Here is a 22244-nt window from a genome sequence, read left to right on the forward strand (position 1 = left end):
GAACTCACGGCGATCCTCCTACCTCTGCCTCCCGAGTGCTGGGATTAAAGGCGTGCACCACCACGCCCGGCTTCCACCTTTTTTTTTGAGGTAGGGTCTCACTCTAGTCCAGACTGACCTGGAATTCACTATGTAGTCTCAGGCTGGCATCAAACTCACAGTGATCCTCTTACCTCTGCCTCCCAAGTACTGTGATTAAAGGCGTGCACCACCATTCCCAGCACTTCCTCCCTTTTATTAAGTCTGGGGGGGAGTATGAGAAGATGCCTCCCAAAAAGTCTTCCTTGCTCTGTTAAACTTTTCTGGAAAAAGGGGTTTGTTTCCAGGGTAATACTAAATTCTACCAAGATGACACACGTGCCCAGCCACACACACAAGAACAGAGACACCGCAGTGTCTGTGACAGAAGAATGAGGCCCAGATAGAAAGGACTTAGGTCCCAGGCAGAGGACAGCGTCCCAGCAGAGGAACAGGGTCCCCAGATGCATTCTGGGATGATCAGTACCTCTTTTCTTTTTTATTTTTATTTTTTTGGAGGGGGGTGTTTTGTTTTATTTTTCAAGGTAGGGTCTCACTGTGGCCCAGGCTGACGTGGAATTCACTATGTAGTCTCAGGGTGGCCTCGAACTCAGGCGCTCCTCTTACCTCTGCCTCCTGAGTAGCCCTCCAGCGTGCAAAGACCCTGAGGTGCACGGGGGGGGGGGGCGAGGAGCCTGAAAATGAGTGATCCAAACCGGTCCCTAGCGCAGCCCCACCTACTCCATCTCCTGGGGGCCTTCCTTCTCCCTCCACTCTTGCCTTTTACAAACCTGGGTTTTTCCTGACCGCTGCGCCAAGCTCCAGCCCAGAGGCCTCCTGCGTGCTTCTTCGCGGTGCCACGTCCATTCCTGGTCCTGCCCACGTGCTGCCACTCAACCCACGCTCCGCCCCGCGGGCTGTCATCTAGCCTGGGCCCGGGCCCTGCCCGCCCCACACCTGCCGCCCAGGCCCCGCCCACACGAGCTGTCACTCAGCCCGGGCCCCGCCCCGCCCCGCCCCCGCGCCCACGTGCGCTCCCCGGGCCCGCCGCCCGCGCACTTGCGCTGTCACTCAGCGGTCCGCGCTCCTCGCTGTGAGCGCGAGGCGCCGTCCTGCCGGCCGCCCAGTCGGTCACTCGTCCTCGCTGCCCCGGCCGTCGTCCCCGATGGGCGTCGCTCTGCTGCTCACCCTCGGGCTACTCGCCCAGGTAAGCGCTCGCACGCGGTGGGTTCCCCCCCAACCCCGCCTTCCCGGTCTCAGGACCGCTCCCCAGCCCCACTACTTCGGGGTGCCTTTGAGGAGGCTGAGGGCTGCGACCCGGGATGTCCCCGCTGGGCCGCAGTCTCCCGGGCCGCTGCGGAAGGAGGTGTCCTGTGCCCAGGGACATCCACACGAGTGGGCAGAGTTCGCCAAAACTGGAAACTAAGCCAAGGGGATGGGCAAAGACCACCTAGCAGGCCGTCCATCCGTTCTGTTTGGAGGTGCAAGGCACCCCCTGGAGCCTGCCAGGCTCTGGGGGCGACCAGTCTGGTGAGAGCCTTGAAGTCCAGAATATGGGGTGGGGGCAGGAGATGCACCGTACCTGCGAGCTTTCCTAGCTGTAGCCTGAGTTAGGACATGTCCCTTGTTAGTCCTAAGTGGTGTCTGAGTCTGCCCCCCAGGCAAACCAGGATTTTGGCCAGCTACAGCTCTTTCATCCAGAAACCCAGGTCCGGTGACAACTGCTCTCTTGGGGTCTCACCAGTGCAGAGCTGCTCTGATACACACCCCTCTCCACGCTGGCTGTGGCCTGGCTATGCCTTTATGCCCACCAAGAGATCGCAGTGGCTTATGATCCCCAGGTCTTTTGTCCAGTGGCTCCCTGGCACCCCAACGTGGCACAAGACAGGGTAGAAGGAGCCCTTCCCCATGGCCACTCCCCAGATGGGCCACATCCTTTGTATCCCAGGCTGCTGCGTGGTGCTGGCCTGGGCCTGGAGTGGGGATGTGGCTTCTGTGGCCCACTGCCAAGGTCCAGGGCCACAGCAATTGCAGTGTAGTAGCCTCTGCCTCTCGGAAGTGACAGGTGGCAAGCGCAAGGGGTCAACATTTACTGACCACAGTACATTTCTGTGATTCTAGAGTGGTCTGGGGTGTGTGGTGGGGGTAGTCTCTCTCCCTTTCCAGTACCCACCACAGGACTTTTCTGGTTCCCCACAAATTCCCACAAGCTCTGTAACTCCGCCTGGGGGCTCAAGTTTCAGTCTCTGGCAGCTGACTGGGCATTTGGCCAGCAGGACCCTCCAGCAGCTGACCCCAGGACATCAACCCCATGGCCTCAGCCACCTCCACCTTGGGGCCCTCATCCCCACATAGAGGCAGCAGCTGAGCTACCCAGGACCTGGCACCCTTCCAGCACACCTAGAACCCTGTGCATGGATACCCTGATGCCTCAGAGCCCAGATGTCCCCCCCTCCACACACACCCCCCTTGGCTGTAGGAACAGCATTCCTCACCAGTACTCCAGGGCTACTCCTCCTCCCTTCCCTCAGGTCTACCCCCCAGGCCCTCCCCACACCAGGGGTACTACAGAGTCCCCCGCCCACAGGCCACTGGAGGCCTCAAGAGTCAAGGGATGGGGACCCAGGGGAGCCTAGCCTCCTGAGGTTGCAGAGCCCAGTGTGGTTCAAATTAGCTCCAGTATGAGGGGTACATTTCCCCACCCCACCAAAGTGTGTGCACCCACCTTCCCCACACTGCTGGGCTCAGTTTCACACTTTCTTTCTCGCTTTCTTTTCTTTTTGTTTTGAGTGTGTGTTTGTATGTGCACAGTCACACGTGTGGCTCATGTGCACGTGGAGGCCGGAAGTCAGCTTTACACATCTGTCTCAGTTGCTGTCCGCCTTGTTCTTTGAGACGGGATCCCTCGCTAAACCCCAGAGCTCACCAGTTCCGCTAAGCTAACTAGCCAGTGAGCCCCAGGGATCCCCTGTCTTTACGTGCTCAGTGCTGGGACTACAGGTGTGCATGCGCCACCATGCCCAGCATCTTACGTGTCTGTGGGCCGAGCCATCTCCCCAGCCCCTGGTGTCACACTTTCATCCACTCCTGTCCATGGGTCGGTCCTAAGACTGCCGTTTGGTCACCCTTCCTCTGCCTCACTGAACGCTGGGGCCAGCCACCCTGGCCCAGCAGAACTGTCTCAGGTGCCTCATGTCAGGGGCCGGAGGTGGCCTCTTCATGGACTCATAATTCATTCCATTGCCTCCCCACTCAGGTTCCCTCTAAAATCAGAGCTCCCCAACCCCTAGGGCAGCCCTAGGGGATTGGACTATGCTCAAAACTGGCCCCACCCAGGGCCCAGTGGCTCTGGCCTATAACTCAGATACTCAGGAGACCGAGGCAAGATGGCCACAAGTTCAAGACCAGACTGAGAATCTTAGTGAGGCTCTGTCTCAAAAGGAAAATAAGGCCGGGCGTAGTGGTGCACGCCTTTGATCACAGCACTCAGGAGGCAGAGGTAGGAGGATCACTGAGTGTTCAAGGCCACCCTGAGACTACTGAGTGAATTCCGGGTCAGCCTGAGCTAGAGTGAGACCCTACCTTGAACCCCCCCCCCAAAAAAGAAAAAGAAAAAAAAAGTAGGCTGGGATGTAGTTTAGTAATGGAGTGTTTGCCTAGGATTTAATTCCCAGGACTGGAAAAGAAAAAGGTAGTCCTTGTCAGACTCCCCTCCTCCCCTAGCAGCTGGTCTTGAGCCTAGATGGAGGAGGATGAGGGCACACCGTAGTTGAGGCCTGCTGAGTAGGTCCCTTTGGTTGTGTATCAGGAGAACCACATGGCTGCTGGAGAAAAGATGGGTCTTTTGAGGAGCACCATTGGAGACCTGCTCCACAGTGCTGAGAGGTGCTGGGAAGCGGGCCTCATCTCTGGCAGGCCCATCCTGCCGCCTGCAGTGACAGAGCCCAGGCAGCGGGCTCTGGGCAAGGCGGCGTCTGCGCTGTCAGGGCGGGAGGGCGGGAGGATGGATGGGAACAGCTGCGTGTCCACCCCCTCCTCGCCTTCCTCTGATGGCTGCAGCAGCTGGACAGGGTGGTCCCACAGGGGGAATGTGGGGCCACCCTGGGCCAGGCCAACAGCTGGGCCCATGCCTAGCATGCTGACTGTCCAGGAATGAGGTGGCCCTGAATTCCAGCCTGGAGGGGGGGTGTGCCTGTGGAGGGTCGGCGCAGGGGCTTCCTGCCCTCCTCCTAGGCCGATTCCACCCATGCTCCTACTGTGGATGTGTCTGGACAAGAGTCCGGGAGCACCTGTCCACAAAAGCTGCTCTCCTCACCCTCTGCCCCAAGTGTGTGGGGCCCTATGAGTTAGCCTTGTCCACGGAGCCTGTTCCCAGGCACCGGAAGTGCCGAGCTTCCCAAGGTGGCTCCCAGCCTTGCCTCCAGCCAGCCACGTCCTCTGGGAAGGGGGCGGGGTGGGAGGACAAAGGACAGGCTACCCACAGAGATTCTTCCCCCACCCCCATGGAGCCAGAAGCTGCCTGTGGCCTGCCTGCCGGGTGCCCACCCATACCACTATAGCCTCTGATCCGGGCAAGGGGCCCTGCCAAGGCGTTGTGGTTCCACTGACCTCATGAACTGAGGTTGTGGACAGGCCAAGGACCCAGGATTCCCAGGCTCTGCCTTGACCGTACCCAACCAGTGCCAAGCCTGTGGGTGGCCAGCTGATGGAGGCAGGGAGACTTGGGTTTGGCAGCAGCTGGACAGGAAAGAGGGTAGAAGATCTGCCCTGGCAGAGTTGACCCAGGGTCACCCTTGGCTATTATATGGAGTTCATGGAGCCTTGGAGCCCCTGTCCTCAACAGACTGGCTCAAGGCAGGAAGGACACTATAGGTGACAGATTCTCTGCAGAACATGTTCCCCTGCCATGCCAGCTCTGCTTATGTGGCTTTGAGAAAATGGCTTAGCCTCTCTAAACCTCTGCCATGGAGCTATGAGATGAGTACTCTCCTGTCTCCAGGGGCCATGAGACACCCCCGCCCCCAGCCCAGCCCATCTGCTGTCCTGAGGAATGAAGTTGGGGTCAGGCTTCCCTCCTGGCTGTCCCCAATGCAATCCTGGGTACATTCCAGGGCCCAGCACCAAGCTTCCAAACAGCCTGTGCCCACCGAGGCTGTGGCCCTCCCAGGCCCTCCATGCCAGGCGGGCAGGTGTGTGCTTGGTAGGAGCACCCACCAGACCTGGAACTGACCAGTGTTGGCAGGTTCTGAGGCCAGGATGCCATCTGTCAGGACAGAGCTGCCCAGGCAGGACTTCGACTCCTTCTGGACTCCTCCTCCACCCATCTCTGGCCACGGTCCATCCATAGCCAGTTGCTCTCTGTACTCCAGGGCCAAGCAGGTACAAGGATTTTTGCACATGTGGCCTAGGCTGCCGTAAGGGGGCCTTGGAGGAGGTGGCTGGGGTCCTACTGGCAGGAGAGGATAGAGGACCTCCAGAGTGGCTACTACAGACCTTAGTCTGTTGGCCAAGGAACAGGACAGGCTGACAGAGTGAGGCAAAGACCTCTGGGCCCAGAGCAGGTGGGGTAAGGGTGCCCACAGGGCTGATACCCACCCTGGGCCTTGCACATCTACGCAAGCAGCCAAAGGAGACACAGGGTGAGATCTAAGGGCCTGCTGGCTGGCTGGCTGCTCCCTCCTAGCTGCCGCTGCCCTCCTTGAGCCAGCCCATCAAGGACTCCGCAAACCCCATGTGGCCATGGGAGACCCCACATCAGCCCTGTCAGGAAAGACCTTTCACCATCTGCCCTGTCCAGCTGCTGCCAGAACTGTGCCCTCCTGCCTATGGCAGCTGTCCTGGCCGGTTGCCCATGGGCTTGGCACTAGCCAGGAGCAATCAAGGCAGAGCCTGGGAATCCAGGGTCCCTGGCCTGTCCACAGCCCAAGTCGCCACTCTACAAGTCACTGTTCTGTCGCCTTGAGGCCACCAGTCCCCACTCTGTGTCTCAGCCAAAGGGGAGAACTTAGCAGAAGCTAGGAGAACCTGGCAGATCCAGAGGAAGTGATGCCTCCTTTCCCCAGAGCAAGCAGTTACGGAGCCTGTGGCCACGCTGGATGGAAGGGGACCATGGGAGCTGGTGGTGCCAGAGGCAGGATGATGTCACTGTGGCCCGGTTCTGCCCAGCCGGCTGCCATTCCTCTGATCCTAGCCCTCGCCAGGTCCTCCCCACTCCCTTGCCCATATACAGTACATCTTCCCTAAGCATGGACACAGGGTGGGCCTGTGTCAGCATTTTAGCTGGGCACCAGATGTGACGAAGGATGAAGATCCTGGGTCACTCCTCTCCTCCCATCACAGCCTGCCTACCTGCCATCCTGAGGGGGGCAGTTAGGATCAGGCTCCCCTTGGGCAAAGATGGGGAACACTGGGAGGAGAAGAAGAAGGCACTTTCTGCAAGGGGCCATGCTGAGGACGGAGCCGGAGCACACAGCACCATGGTTGGTGCCTCTGTGTCCAGGGGTGCCCTGCCCTGTGTCCTGCGAGCCCTGCTCCATCCCACGGCCCCTCTGGTGTCCCCTGCTTCACATGGGAGATGTGTGGTGGAGGCCCACAGCTCCTGGAACTTGCCCCAAGTACAGGGAGGATGGGGTTGGGAGGGGACCCAGAGAGGCTGTGCCTCGGCTTGCCCTGTGCCCTCCCATGCTTCGGGGGGAGACAGGCAGGAGCAGCTGAGAGCATTGTCAAACCCAGTGGTCCCTGGGTGCCCTGCACATATCACCACCCGCTCCTACCTACCGGACCAGGCTCTGTGGCTTCTAGAGCACCCAGCGTTGGCTTGGCAGTCTCCCCAGCATCCTGTGAGGTCGAGGATGCCTAGTTCATGCATACTGGGCAAGTGAGGGCAACATATGGCCAATATCCACATCTAGGGTGACAGTCTCTCCTGGGCTGGGCTTTGAAACATCTTTCAGAAATGCCAGTGCAGCCCACCCAGACACACTAGGGCCTAGGCGCAGGGGAGTCCCCAAAGACCTCAGACAATTGGTTCTCAGCTCCCTTCTCAGTGAAGGAGTGGGCTGATGGGCAGCTGGAGGGTGAGGGTCCTCCAGGAGCTGGGGGTGCAAACCACCCGCGGGAACCAAGCCAGTCCCACCAAGCTAGGGGCTGTGGCCCGTTTTGGCATTGACTTGATGGATGGGTCCCTTCTTCAGCCTCAGTTTCTCCCTCTGAGGAGTGGAGTGTGATCATAAGCAGGCGCTGACAGTGGGTTTGGGGAGGTGGGGCTCAGCAGTGTCCCACTCTGCACTACCTACTGGCCGGAGGGCTTGCCACTCCTGGGTTGAGACATGAGGTTTCCTCTCCCATCTTCAGCTGCACATTGCCCAGGCCCTAGGGTCCTTGGAGGTCATGCTGCTCGTCTCCTGAGTGGACAAGGGAGGGGAGAGGGGCCCCAAGGGTCCTGGGTTCTAGGAACTGAAGTTCAAGTGTGGAAAAAAATCACAAGGCATCTTGTCCCTGCCCCGAGGAAAACAGAGCAGGCTGCAAGTGTGCTGCCCCAGCCTCCCTCTCAGCCGAGCCAAGCAGCAAGCCCAGCCCTGGCCTTCCCCCACCCCAAGAGCAGCCCTGGCTGTGACCCAGCCCACCCCCTCACAAACCTGGCAGGTCAGCAAGTGAAGCTCATGAGATGCCCCTGTCCAAAAGAGATCAGATAAGTCCCTGTCGCCCTTGCCCTCGACAGACTGAGGATTTGGTAGCCCAGACGGCCATCCTAAGTACTGACCCTTCTGCTCCCTGCAGACGCTTGGCAGCTGGGCCACCTGCTTTCTGGCTCCCCCACCCATTCCCTGGGAGGGCATTTGGAACCCAGCCCCCAGGACTGTTGACAGAGGGAGGTTTTGGGTACTGGGCTTGCTATACACACATGTGTGCACCTACACACACACACACACTCGTGCACGCTCACGCACCTGCCCCTGGCAGCTGGAGGGAGGGCTAGACATACACAGAAGCCCATACAGCCACCACACTCTTCGCCCACAGGGATGCTGGGAGGGGCTGCATTTGCCCCACTAGCTGCCGATTCCCCACTCCTGGGAAGCAAGAGCTGTACTCCGAACACCTCCCCTGGCCCTGTGAGCACCTGAGCCTCTGGCGCAGGAAGGTGCCTGACTTCTTAGAGACCCTAGGAAGGGAAGGGTGCAGACTCTCCCATTGCCTCCCCAGCACGAGAGTCATCGCTACTCCCAGAGGCCTGGGGGCCTGGTGGATGCAACCTGGATTGGGACTCCGAGACAATGAGAGGAGACAAGTGCGGGCCATCCTGTATGGACTCAATACTAGGGGGTGTGGCACCAGGGTCCCTGTGCTGCAGGGTGTCTTCCAGGGTGACCTCACCAGATGGCAGAGCACCCAACAACAGCCCAAGGGAATGACAGTCACCCCGGTGTTCCTGGCACTAAACCCGCATGCTGTGTGACTGTGACTCATCTGTGTTGCAGAGCCTTGGCCTATCCTGGGGGATCCCTGGGCTGCAGCCCAGCACCCTGTACCCCTGGCGCAAGGGACCAGCCCCAGGCCGCGTACGGAGAGCCTGGGTCATCCCACCCATCAGCGTCTCTGAGAACTACAAACGCCTCCCTTACCCACTAGTCCAGGTGAGGAGAAGGGGAGAGGGAAGAGCCTGGTTATGCCTATGGGACCCCACAGTTTGGACACTGAATGCTCCCTTCATTCCCTGGAACCTGGGGGAGCCCCATCAGCTGATGGGGGTCAGAGGTTCAGCCTAGGGTAGAACTTGTATGCTGATTTCTCATCTGGGAGAAAGTGAGGCTCCCATTCCCTCAGCTGCCTCCAGTGAACATGCCCCTAGCTTTTATGTCCCTGGTGGACATTGGTCTGTTTATTCACCAGTCTGAGTAGACCTGTGATATGAGTATCCAACTTTCTTTTTTTTAGAATATATTAAAAAATATATATTTTGGGCTGGAGAGATGGCTTAGCGGTTAAGCGCTCGCCTGTGAAGCCTAAGGACCCCGGTTCGAGGCTCAGTTCCCCAGGACCCACGTTAGCCAGATGCACAAGGGGCGCACGCATCTGAAGTTCGTTTGTAGAGGCTGGAAGCCCTGGCGTGCCCATTCTCTCTCTCTCTCCCTCTATCTAGCTTTCTCTCTGTCTCTGTCGCTCTCAAATAAATAAATAAATAAATAAACAGAAAAAAATATATATTTTTATTTATTTGAGAGGGAGGGAGGGAATGGGCATGCCAGGGCCTCCAGCCACTGCAGACAAACTCTAGATGCATGTGCACCCTTGTGCATCTGGTATATGTGGGTCCTGGAGAATCAAACCAAGATCCTTTGGCTTTGTAGGCAAATGCCTTAACCTCTAAGCCATCTCTCCAGCCCCAGTATCCAAGTTTCTACATATTCAGAATGCATCCTGGCAACCGGTGTCCTAGGACGCCCTGGTGCTGGGTCTGAGCTGTCTATAGGAGGGTAGCACGTTGGGCCTCAGAGCCTCGGACCCTCCCTCTCCCAGCTGGGGAGGCCCCTGAGGGCTTCACTAGGGCTTCACCTAGGCCCTTTCCTGCCCCACAGATCAAGTCGGACAAGCAACAGCTGGGTAGTGTCATCTATAGCATCCAGGGGCCTGGTGTGGATGAGGAGCCCCGAGATGTTTTCTCCATCGACAAGTTCACTGGGAGAGTATTCCTGAATGCCATGCTGGACCGTGAGAAGACCGACCGCTTCAGGGTGAGGCCTGGAGGGAAGCTGGGATCCTTCCTGCTGCCCAGACCTCTGTTCCTGGCTTGGCAAGTGCCAACCAAACACTTCTCCAGAAGGATCTGGCACCCCTAGGGTGTGAGTGGGCTTGCAGCTAAGGACACGGTGTCTGATCGTGTTTCTGCTTAACAGAGGGGAACCATAGGGCCACAGAGTGGGGCTGGGTGGTCTTGGGGAAGGCAGAGCACGCCAACAACCCTGAACATACAGCCAGCTCTTCCCTAATCTGGGTTCTGTTAGGTGGGTGAGAATGCCATGAAGAGTTCCCTTGTGTGAGTCTCCACAGTAGGGTCTGAGCTTGGAAGCTAGATCAGCCAGGAAGGCCCCCCCCATCACCCTCATTATTCTGGGATTTAGGCAGGGAAGTGGGGAACCACACTGAGTTGGGCAACAGGCCAGGCCGTGAGCCCAGAGCCACCAATGGGTTCCCTGAAAGCAGCAGTATGCTAGGTGTGTGTTTCCTTGCTCGGTAGTGGAGTGTTTACCTAGCATGGGAAAGCCCTGGGTTCCATCCCCAGCACTAAAACTAAGAGAGGGAAGAAGAAGGGTTAGAGCTTTGCTGTGCCTGCTGGCTCATGCCTGTCACGCCAGTGCTCAGTAGGGTGAGGCAGGAGGATCATGAGTTCCAGGCCAGCCTTTGCTACATAGGGAAGCAGCCCTATGTCAAAAATAAAACAGAGAGCTGGGAATGGTGGCCCAGACCTTTAATCCCAGGTTGAGATAGGAGGATCATTGTGAGTTCGAGGCCAGACCGGGGCGACAGGGTGAGTTTCAGGTCAGACTGGGCTACTGTGAGACCCTACGTGGAAAAATACAAAACAGAACCAAGAATCCTGCAATGGTGGTGCCCTCCAGTAATCTCAGTAATCAGGAGGCAGAGGCAGCAGTGCTGATGGTGAGGTCCAGGCCAGCCTGATCTACACAGAAAACTCCAGGCTAGCCAGTAAGACCTTGTCTAAAGAAAAAAATTCCTGTAGTGACTTCTCTGTACAGAAGCTATAGCAGGTTCTTAAACATTGGAAAGACACTTCGGTGCATATAAAAGAAATTTTGCTTACTGAAATCAGAGAAGCTCAGATAGGATCCAGCATTCCTGGTTGTGATGGGCAGCATCCTGAGGGTTTCATTCTGTTCTGTTTTTATTTTTTATTTTTTGGGTTTTCGAGGTAAGACCTCCCTACAGTCCAGGTTGACCTAGAATTCATTGTGTAGTCTCAGGATGGCCTTGAACTCATGGGGCATTCAAGAGGAACCAAAACCATATAGAGAAAGGGGAGTAGTCTACAGCCATATCACCCTGAATGCATTCGATCTCATGTGATCTCCAAGGCTGAGCTGGGTTGGGCCTGGTTAGTACGTGGGTCAGAGGGGAGGGGACAGCCCAGGAAGGCCGGGGAGAGCGGTTCTTCAGATCCACGTGGATGGTGCTGTGAGCTTTATAAGCCAAGCAGAGGGGAGGCATGGTAGTGGCATGTCTGGTAGGTGTTGGATCTGAATCGGGACCAGAACCAACTGGGGTGACGTGAAATGAAAACAAAACCAAACAAACCTCCACGACAACAGACTGATCTTTATTATTCGACACCAGAGCGGGACTGCATATCCCTCTCCAGGGCTGGAGGCTACGGTGGTCCACACATCGGAACTGGGTTTTTATAGGATCGGGGAGGGAAAAGGTGAGCAAAATATGGGGGAAGAGACAAAATACAAAATAGAAACAAGGTGGTTTCCCTTGATGACTTGTTTTCCTTGGTGGTCTGGCCTGATCTAAAGTCAAACTTTTCTATCTCCAGGTCATGGGTTGTTTTAGTGGTCTTGGGACAGTAATTTCTTTTTTAAAAATATTTTTATTTATTTATTAATTTATTTATTTGACCGGAGGGGAGGGAGAGGGAGCAAGAATGGGCACACCAGGGCCTCTAGCCACTGTAAACAAATTCCAGACACATGCGCTCCCTTATGCATCTGGCTATCATGGGTCCTGGGGAATCAAACCTGGGTCCTTTGGCTTTGCAGGCAAACACCTTAACCGCTAAGCCATCTCTCCAGCCTGGGACAGTAACTTCTTATGTAACATGTTTTTCATTGGGCCCAAGGCCTGAAGAAGTGTTTACAGTAAAAATACTTTTTCCCCTCACTCCCGAGCCTTCATCAGGGCCATCTTGCCCTCACTGCTGAGTGATTCATTAACCCTCCACTAGGAGTATCACATTCCCCATCCGCAGTGGTCCTTACCTGCACTCAGCTGGGGCCAGTCTGCACTCGCTGTCATTTTTGGTGGCCTCAGGGGCCACAGAGCCAGCCCTTGCCTTTTGTCTTGACAGCTAAAGGCCTTTGCCCTGGACCTGGGTGGCTCCACGTTGGAGGACCCTACGGACCTGGAGATAGTGGTTGTGGATCAAAACGACAATCGGCCAGCCTTCCTACAGGACGTATTCACAGGCCATGTGCTGGAGGGTGCCCCCCCAGGTGAGGCAGGAGCCCAGCCCCCGCCCCCCAGAGGGAGAGGGGAAACAGCCCAGCTGAGCAGGGCCAGGCAAGATTCTGCATTCACTCTTCGTACCTTTCTACCTCTTCCCAGGTATGTCCAAACCCAGATGAGGCAAGAACTTTAGAAAATTCAAATCATAGGAACAACAGAGCCCTGCCCCTCCTTGACATCCAGGCTTATTCTAATTCTCACCTTTTATTTTATTTTATTTTATTTATTTTATTTTATTTTTCATTTTCCAAGATTTGAAGTAGCAGTCCTACTTTTACTTATAACATCTTTGGGTGGTGGTGGTGTTTTCAAGGTAGGGTCTCACTCCAGCCCAGACTGATCTGGAACTCATTGTGTAACCCTAGGCTGGCCTCAACCTCCTGGCAACTTATGATGATCCTCCTATTTCTGCCTTCTGAGTGCTGGAATTAAAGGTGTGCACCACCACACCTGGCTTAATATCTTTGTTTTGATATAATTTCACATTAACCCTGTTGCCCATCATAGATATGTGTTTATCAGTTTAACCTACCTTTTTCTCTCTTTTCCTGCCTTCCCTCTGCCTGGTTGCAGACAGATGCTGGACCTGCATGTACCCTAAAAGTATCAGTATATACTAATAACTCAGCCAAATGCTGTGGTCAAAGTCAGATAATTAATATTCACATAACACCAGTATCAGGTCTACTTACCTTATCCAGTTGCAATCTCTTTCTTTCCTCTCTCTCCTTCTTTCCTTTCTTCCCTCCCTCCCTCCTCCCTTCATTCCTTTTTTCCTTCCTTCCTTTCTGTTTGTTTTTCCAAGGTAGGGTCTTGCTCTAGCCCAGGCTGACCTGGGATTCACTATGTCGTGTCAGGGTGGCCTCAAACTCAGAACTCACGGAGATCCTCCTACCTCTGCCTCCTGAGTGCTGGGATTAAAAGTGTGCCCTGCCACACCCAGCTCAGTTGCAGTTTCTGTAATCATGAATTTCATAACAAAAGAAAACAGAGGGTTCTGTGTGTTCCAGTCATGTGTCTCTTCTTCCTCACCTGCTCCTGTCTTCCTTCCCCCCTCGTCCGATTTTACCATCTGTCCATGAGTGCTGCCCACCTTCTCCACCAGGCCTTTCCAGTACTTAGTCACTGCAGCCCACTAGAGCTGCCCACCGGGCCCGGGTCTGGTCACCCGTAGCAGGGAAGGCTTGCTGCATGGGCAGAAGCCTGTCTGTGGTGGAGCCAGATGGGTCCTTGTCCACGGCCTTGGCTTAGTTCCAGCAGTGGCTGACTGGAAGCTGGTCGCCTGGCTTCTCTGGGCATTTCCACCTCCCCAGCCCTGGCCAGTGGGCGGTGACCAGGGGCCCTCTATGTGCCAGAAGGGGGCGCCCTTCTGTGGCGCTTGTTGGGAGCAGGGCTGAGTTCTGCTCCAGTCCTCAGCACACAGGGTGGAACCCACCAGACACAAGGTGTAGATGCTTCTAGAACAGTGGCCTGGTAATCACCCGGCTGGACTGCAAGTCTCCTGCTGTGTATGCCCCAGGCTCCCCACCAGCATTGGCATTATTACCCTGGTAGCTAGAATCCTCATTCACCAGGCAGCTTTGCCATCTGTAAGGTCCCCTCCTTCCCAGATTTTGGATTGCTGGTTTGCATCTGGGTGGACTCATGGAGATGTGATTCTTTGTGTTTTTCAAGGTAGGGTCTCACTCTAGCCCAGGCTGTCCTGGAATTCACGCTGTAGTCTCAGGGCGGCCTCGAACTCATGGCCATCCTCCTACTTCTGCCTTCCAAGTGCTGGAATTAAAGGCATGTGCCACCACACCCAGGAGAGTGAGAGAAGAGAGAAGACAGAGAGAGAGAATGGTTGCGTCAGGGCCTCTAGCCGCTGCAAATGAACTCCAGATGCATGCACCATTTTGTGCATATGGCTTTATGTGGGTACTGGAGAATCGAGCTAGGGTCATGAGGCTTTACAGGCAAGTGCCTGAACTGCTGAGTCATCTCTCCAGCCCCGGGGGTTGTGATTTTGATGTCTTCCTTTGATAAGCCTGAGGGTCTAGATTCTGTTAGTGGAGGGCATCAGCCTGGCCACTGTCCAGGTGCTTGTAATGGACATATCTAGGAACATGTATGCATGTATTTTAACACACATGTGAATACTTGTGTATATATGAGCATATGTATGTGCATTTATTTTTAAATTTTTTAAAATTTATTTGATAGAGATAAAGACACTTGTGGGAGGTGGGAGAGAATGGGCATGCCAGGACCTCCAGCCATTGCAAATGAATTCTAGAAGCATGCCCCACCTTGTGCATCTGGCTTATGTGGATCCTGGGGAATCAAACCTGGGTCCTTGTGCTTTGTAAGCAAGTGCCTTAACCACTAAGCCATTTCTCCAGCCTGTGTGCATGTATTTTAACAGAAACACACATTCATGCCCATGTGAATCTCAGCTCACCAGTTCCCAGTGGCACCTCTGCTTCCAATTAAATTCAAGGGTCACCGACCTTTCTCTGATGGGGGAACCTGGTATGTGTATGCCCTGTGCACATAGTTAATGTACCTGCTCGCCCCAGAGTACACAGAGGCACTTGGAGTTGGCTAGCGTGGGCCCCAGGCCCAGGAAGCCTGCTAGAGACACAGTCCTCGGCTTTAGCCAAAGTCTGACCACGACAGCAGTTAGCTGATCCATAGCTCCCATCTCTGCCAACGCTGAGCTCTTCCTGATATTTGCTGATATTTGCCACAGTGTATCTGACAAATTACTTCATCAGTGAGGAAGCTAAAAGCTTGAAAGACGTCAGCAAGGAACAGTTGGCCAGAGCTGCTCCTTAAAGTGGGCCAGAAAGCCCCTTCCCCACCTCACTGACATAGTGTTCCTACACCTGAGCCGGAGGGAATCAGGCCAGATCTCTTCCAAGGGAAAAGTGGGTGAGAAGTGAAGCAGAATTCCATCTTCTGTCTTGTGCTGAGACCCCTCCTAGAAACACTTTCTGAGTACTGAGGCTGCCCTGTACCTTAGAGGGTGCAGGAGGCCAGCATCTCCCCCTTGGAACTGGACTCGGGGACACCTGGACAGCCTGGTGTGTTGACTGCACCTGCTAACCCAGTGTTCGATGGGAGACGCATCAGCTTTCCATCGAAAGTCACTGTAGTTTTTCTGGAACGGTTGACCTTGCACAAGCAAAGTGAACTGCAGGGCCATGGGAAGCAACTTGGACTTGAGCTGGTGTGCAAACTATAGCAAAGACAGGCATGTGGGACCCGTGGGGCATCCTCCACCCTGTCCCATGAGCATCCACTCCACTCCCGCCTTTCCTCCCCAGGCACTTTCGTAACCAAGGCCGAGGCCACAGATGCTGACGACCCCGAGACAGACAATGCAGCGCTCCGTTTCTCCATCCTGGATCAGGGAGGCTCCGAACTCTTCACCATTGATGAGCACTCAGGAGAGATCCGCACAGTTCAAGTGGGGCTGGACCGTGAGGTGAGGTAGCCCCATGGGCAGCTGGGGACCTGGAGCCAGCTCTCCACATCTAGGCTCCCCTCCGTGCCTACCCTGGTGTACCCACCTGCTCACAGCTAGCTCATTCGCCCTCGGCTCCTACTGTGTGAACTCTTTTTCTGGACAGAAGCCAGTGAGTGCTTGCTCCCTCAAGAAGGGCACCCGCTACAGACTAAAGTCTGTTTTAACCAAAGTTCATCCTGGGGAGCCAATGCATTGGTTGGCCTTTCGTACAAAGTGTGGGCCAAGGGGTTACTTACAAGAGCATACCCAGTGCGACTGTAGCTCCCCTAAGTCTCATGCCAGCGTGGATGGCGACCTTCCCCTAAGTGCTGAGATGAAGCCCCAAGCCCTTTGCTCTTCTCCCTTCTATATACTCTGTGTCCTCCATCACTGCACCCAGCTCACACAGGGAGTACCTTAGATCTCAGGTTAGGGTCTGATGACCTCTCCCACCCCCTCCTTCTATGGGGAATATCAACAGGCCCAACCTTGACTCTCTCATGACTGGTCACATCTGCTTCTGATTAAAAATGGCATTTGTTTATTTTCTGAGGACTGCTCACACAATAGCCTCATCCTAGACATTCCCACACCCCAGACCAAGGTAGCCCCCTGAAATGCCGGGGCACAACTTTGGAATCCATCAACACGAAGGGACAGCGACTATGGCTGCCACATGGGACCAGGCTGGCTTTAGTTGAATGGAGTGAGATGCACAGAAGAACTTACTGCCCCCTCTGGAAACCACCCAGGCATTGCCTTCCAAGCCTCAGGGCTCCCTCACAGGGCAGAGCTCTTTCTGTTCTCTACTTGCTCCTCTGACCCTGGTCCTTCCTCAACGGTACCTCTGTTCTCTTGGCCAGGAATCCATGTTCCCAGAAGACACTCCTGAAGCCCTCTTGCCCAGAAGTACCTGGGTGTTCCCATCCTCTGATGTGGCTTCCAGGTTACACGTCTCACTGTTGACCCTCAGATCTGACATGTCCATCACTACAACCACCCTCTTGCCCAGACGCAAGCTGGGATAGGGACTGTACCCGTACAGGCTAAGCCTAAGCCCATAGGTGCCCTTGCTCCTGAGCCTGCTTCATCCCTAAGGTGCTGGCCCCACCTGGACACCATATATATCTAACCCCACATCATGGTGTCCCCAGGTGGTTGCTGTGTACAACCTGACCCTGCAGGTGGCAGACATGTCTGGAGATGGCCTCACTGCCACAGCCTCAGCCATCATCTCCCTGGATGACATCAACGACAATGCCCCTGAATTCACCAGAAATGAGGTGCCAACTCTGCCCACCCTCAGAAGCTTAGGGCTGCCTTCCCTCCTTGGGCTCTGTTAGTTTAGGTGGCCACATACATTGGAGGGGGGCTCTGTCAGAAGAGCAGGGAGCCTGAGTTAGAGGATTCCCCTGGGAAAGGGGCTTACAAGCAGCAGGGACAAAAGCAGTCACGGGTACTTGGGGGCTTCAGCCCAAGTAAGTCCTCCAGGCCCTTGCTGCAAGAGGCGAACAGTCAACTGCCCGCTAGAAGTAGCGGTAGCAGTTGGGAGTCACTGACTCAGGAAAAACCTGGGGACACCCTGTGGTGGATAGCATAGTAAAGCTGGAAGGGGCGACAGTTCCCCCAAGAAAACAGAGGGGAGTCTGAGGAGCCCCATGTGATGCCACCCCAGTGGGTAACTGGAGCTGGACTCCCCTAGTTCTTCATGGAGACCGTAGAAGCCGCCAGTGGAGTGGATGTGGGTCGGCTCGAGGTGGAGGACAGGGACCTTCCCGGCTCCCCAAACTGGGTGGCCAGGTTCTCTATCCTGGAAGGCGATCCTGACGGGCAGTTCACTATCCGCACAGACCCCAGGACCAATGAGGGCGTGCTGTCTGTGGTGAAGGTGAGTCACACCCCCATCATGTGTATTCCCTTCAGCTGTGGTCTGTCGCGGGCATTCTCCCATAGTTTGAACTCCCCTGGGTTCCTTCCTGGCTGGGCTGTATCTTCTGACCTCCTGCGGGTAAACTCACAGGGAAAGTTCTGGGTCATGCTGGGCACACAGTTTCTTGAATGTAATGTTCTCTCTCCCTAAAAATGCAACCTTGCCAGGCGTGGTGGTGCACACGTCTTTAATCCCAGCACCCGGGAGGCAGAGGTAGGAGGATCGCTGTGAGTTCGAGGTCACCCTGAGACTACATAGTGTATTCCAGGTCAGCCTGGGCCAGAGTGAGACCCTACCTCAAAAAGGAAAAACCTCCCCATATGCAAGTATAACTGTGCACCTGTCAGACCCAGTCCTACCAGAGAAACAGACCCAAAAAGTGACACAAATGCAAATATAAACATGCATTCACAGATGTAGACATTGATACATTCAGATATTGGTGCGCTGAGAGATTTGTTATAAGGAAGGGGCCCCAAACACTCGAGGCATGCCGGAGTTCACTCTGGAGTGAACTTGCTTGCAGTTCTCAAAGCCCTCACCTACATGGGGGATACCCCCACCCCAAGCCAGGATGCTCCCTGTGCTTAGCATCAACACTAAGCCACATTCACCATGCACCTGCACGGCAGAACCCGGACATCATAGTCTATAAGCGAGACATGGAAGTACCCAACAAAATCATTTTGAGTGACACACACATTTTTGTTGCCTTTCTTTGAATTCTTCGAGTCTCCTATAATTTTTATTGAGTCAGGGTTAAAAGGGGAAAGATGTGCTCTCTGGACAGACCCAGGGAGAGGCTCCCTCTCAGGAGACATCTTAGGCCTGCATCTGGGACTGAACTGGTTCTGCCATCCTCCCACAGCCTCTGGACTATGAGAGCCGCCAGCAGTATGAGCTCAGAGTGTCTGTTCAGAATGAGGCCCCCTTGCATGCAGCTGCCCCTCGGGCCCAGAGGAGCCAAGCCAGGGTCAGTGTGTGGGTGCAGGACACCAACGAGGCCCCTGTGTTCCCGGAGAACCCGCTGCGGACCAGCCTGGCTGAGGGGGCCCCTCCAGGCACCTCTGTGACCACCTTCTCCGCCAGAGACCCTGACACCCAGCAGCTGCAGAGAATCAGGTGGGGCTCCTTGGACCCTGGAGAGTCAGTCGGGGACATCAGCAGCCCTGGTCCTGCTGAGGGCATTCCTAGCCTTTGAGGGGGAGTGGAGGGGCCATCTGTGTGCCATGTGTTCCATCCATGATCCATGGAGAGTTGAGTATAAAAGCTGGGTGACTGATCCACAGGATAGGTAGGATGGGGCTCTAGCAGGCATACACAGCCAAAGGCTGTTCCTAACTGGCCTCTGACCATCTGGCCTACCCACTGCTTCTGAAAATTGCTGTTAATGCTTTCACTTCACCACCAGCCCTGAACCTGGCCTGATACCCCATCTGTCCCAAGTGTGTGGCAGGTGCCATCTCTGAGCAGGGTCGAATCCAGTCTGCCAATTGCTACCGGGCACTAAGCAGGCCACGTCATATACAGTTGGGTCAGAAAAGCAGCTTGGGACTTGATGGGGGGGGGGGGAGGCTCACAGTGCTGGTGACCAAAGCTCCTGTCAGGCACACATAGGAGAGGGGGCAGGGAAGGAGAGAGGGAATGTGTATTATATGTGTCGATATGCCTGTGATCCCACTTCTGAGGGTCCTGGGTGGGTTTAGAACCCCCATGCCACCCCCCCTCCTCACCCACAGCTATTCCAAGGACTATGACCCCGAAGACTGGCTGCAAGTGGATGGGGCCACTGGTAGGATCCAGACCCAGCGAGTGCTGAGCCCTGCCTCACCCTTCCTGAAGGACGGCTGGTATAGGGCCATCATCCTGGCCCTGGACGATGGTGAGGCAGAGCCCCAGTCTGCTTTGGGGCTCTCAAGCTTCCCCTGGTTCCTGTCTGTCCAGTGGCAAGCACTTTCCTAGGTGGGCCGGGGGTGGGGCCGGAACTCACCTGGCTCCCTTTGTTGCAGCCTCCCCGCCCAGCACCGCCACAGGCACCTTGTCCATTGAGATCTTGGAAGTCAATGACCATGCCCCCTTACTGGCGGCTCCGTCACCCAGCAGTCTGTGTAGTGAGCCGGACCAGGGCCCGGGCCTCCTCTTGGGGGCCACGGATGAGGATTTGCCCCCGCACGGAGCCCCCTTTCACTTCCAGCTGAGCCCCAAGGTCCCAGAGCTGGGACGGAATTGGAGCCTCAGCCAGATTAACGGTACACTGCTCCCATTCACCCTGGTGGCATGCGACACCACGGTGGCATCCCTGGGCAGGGTTGGGGTGGGGTTACTTTCGATTACACCTAATGGGGAGACTGAGGCCCAGGGACTGGAGGGGGGCGGGTGTCTTCCGGGCCGCGGGAGGCGAGACTGTCCCGCAGCCCCTGCTGACCGCGGCACTTTGCGCAGTGAGCCACGCGCGCCTGCGGCCCCGCCATCAGGTCCCCGAGGGCCTGCACCGCCTCAGCCTGCTGCTCCGGGACTCGGGCCAGCCGCCCCAGCAGCGCGAGCAGCCGCTGAACGTGACCGTGTGCCGCTGCGGGCCCGAGGGCTCCTGCCTGCCGGGCGCCGCGGCGCTGCGCGCTGGGGGCGCGGGCGTGAGCCTGGGCGCCCTGGTCATCGTGCTGGCCAGCGCCGTGGTCCTGCTGCGTGAGTGTCCCGTAGAGCTCGCCCGCTAACCGAGCCGCCCTGGGCGGGGGTGTGTAGGGGGGTTGTTGAGTCGGGCCCCGCCGACCCTGCTCCTTCCTTCCGCAGTGCTCGTCCTGCTAGCCGCGCTCCGTGCGCGGTTCGGGCGGCCGTCGCGGGACAAAAGTCTGTTGCACGGGCTCCAAGATGACCTTCGGGACAACATTCTCAACTACGACGAGCAAGGAGGCGGAGAGGAGGACCAGGTGAGGGGCCTGCGGGTGGAGGCCAGGCAAGGGGTCCCCAGGGCCGCCGGGGTCCCAGCTCGACTTCAGCAGCCACCTGTACCAACAGGACTCCTACGACATAAGCCAGCTGCGCCACCCCGCGGAGCTGAGGGCACACAGCCGGGCTCTGGGACGGCCGCCCCTGCGCCGAGATGCACCCTTTGGCCACGTGCCCCCGCAGCCACACCGAGCTCTGCCTACCAACCCCGCCGACATCGCCAACTTCATCAGTGATGTAGGTGCCCCTGGGAGGGTGACTGCAGAATGGAGCATGGGTGCATGCCCCGCGGGCGCACGTGCCCACACACGCTACTTTTCCAGCTTGTGGGCCGAGTGGGGGTTTCCACCCTCCATATTGCAGGCTGCCAGAGGGGTGGGCTCAGCGTCTGGCCTCTGGTTGAACTTCAAGAAAGAGCCTGAGATTGAACAGGCCCGCCAGGTTGGGGCAGGAGCTTTCCAAACATAATGTGCAGGGCAGTGCAATGAGGGCAGCCATGTGGCCCTTGGAAGGTCAGCCAGCACTGGCCAGAGCAGCTCCGTGTTACCTGGCCCTCCATGAGGCTTTTGTGTGGGCCCTGCCCTCTTCCCTGTGATCACTATGATGTCTGGGAGTGGGGGACAGTCATCAGAGTGTCCCCAGCAATGGTTTTGTGGTCGGATGGGCAAAGAAGGGTTTTGGACACTATGTAAACGCCCCTTGGCTGACCACAAGGGAGATGTCCAGAACTTGAGAAAGTCACTGGGGGCTGTGGCTGAGCAGCGGAGGGCAGCTGGTTGGCCTCTGTGTGGTCCTGAGCTCTGAGTCCTTTCCACAGGGCTTGGAGGCCGCAGACAGTGACCCCAGTGTGCCTCCCTATGACACGGCTCTCATCTATGACTACGAGGGGGACGGCTCCGTGGCGGGGACGCTGAGCTCCATTCTGTCCAGCCTGGTGGATGAGGACCAGGACTATGACTACCTGCAAGACTGGGGCCCCCGCTTTGCTCGGCTGGCAGACATGTATGGGCACCCGTGAAGTGGGACGTGCCACCTGGGCATGACCGCCTGCACCCAAATACTGAGTGCCTGACGGGGCACCCCATCCACGGCCCCATGGCAGATATTCTCACCAGGCTCCACCTCCCTGAGTCTCGGTGGAGGACTGATTCTGGGGGGCGGAACCTGGAGCATGGAGTGGGCGGTCAGAGGGAGCACCCTCCCGCTGGGCTCAGAGAGCCGCCGCCAGTGGCTACATTGGGCTCACGCACCCGCACCCCACCTTTGTCTCCCAGCGGCAGTGCTTGCCTCTCCACAAAACCGGGAGCTCAAGGGTGAATTACAATTAAAAACACGTTATTCTTACCTGATAGACTGTGGGTACCCAGTGCCACATTCACCATGAAGGGTGCTGTGACCCCTGCCTCCAGACCTAGCCTGGCAAAGAGCCTAGGGCCTGGCTCAGCCCAGTTGGTGGGTAGTCGTGGGAGCAGTGGGAGGGACCCTGGCTAGAGTGGGGCTTGTGAGCCCAGAATGTGTGTGTGCGCTTGTGCGCAGAGTGGCGTGAGCAAGGCCCCTCCCACCCGGGACGCAGCCTAAGAAGAAAGCACTAAGTTCCATCTACACCTTGTGAGGCTG

General features: G+C 56.5%; 1 protein-coding gene across 1 annotated transcript; it reads left to right on the forward strand.

Annotated features, from left to right (window-relative positions):
- Positions 1-1145: 1145 nt before the first annotated feature.
- On the forward strand, positions 1146-21971 carry Cdh15 (cadherin 15). Its single transcript, XM_004665955.2, has 14 exons — positions 1146-1225; positions 8499-8654; positions 9597-9752; positions 12107-12251; positions 15573-15733; positions 16909-17037; positions 17457-17642; positions 18553-18806; positions 19424-19566; positions 19694-19933; positions 20127-20366; positions 20472-20608; positions 20697-20864; positions 21445-21971. Exons 1-14 carry the CDS (start codon positions 1184-1186, stop codon positions 21643-21645), a joined length of 2358 nt encoding a protein of 785 aa, XP_004666012.2. The 5' UTR covers positions 1146-1183; the 3' UTR covers positions 21646-21971.
- Positions 21972-22244: the final 273 nt, after the last annotated feature.

This window comes from Jaculus jaculus, chromosome 1, assembly GCF_020740685.1.
Source record: "Jaculus jaculus isolate mJacJac1 chromosome 1, mJacJac1.mat.Y.cur, whole genome shotgun sequence".
Classification (NCBI taxonomy): domain Eukaryota; kingdom Metazoa; phylum Chordata; class Mammalia; order Rodentia; family Dipodidae; genus Jaculus; species Jaculus jaculus.

Coding starts and splice junctions, on each gene's coding strand:
- Cdh15 (XM_004665955.2), top strand. CDS start 1,184: ATGGGCGTCGCTCTGCTGCTCACCCTCGGGCTACTCGCCCAG. Junction 18,807..19,423: donor CAGCAGCTGCAGAGAATCAG/GTGGGGCTCCTT, acceptor CCTCACCCACAG/CTATTCCAAGGACTATGACC. Junction 19,934..20,126: donor GAGCCTCAGCCAGATTAACG/GTACACTGCTCC, acceptor CACTTTGCGCAG/TGAGCCACGCGCGCCTGCGG.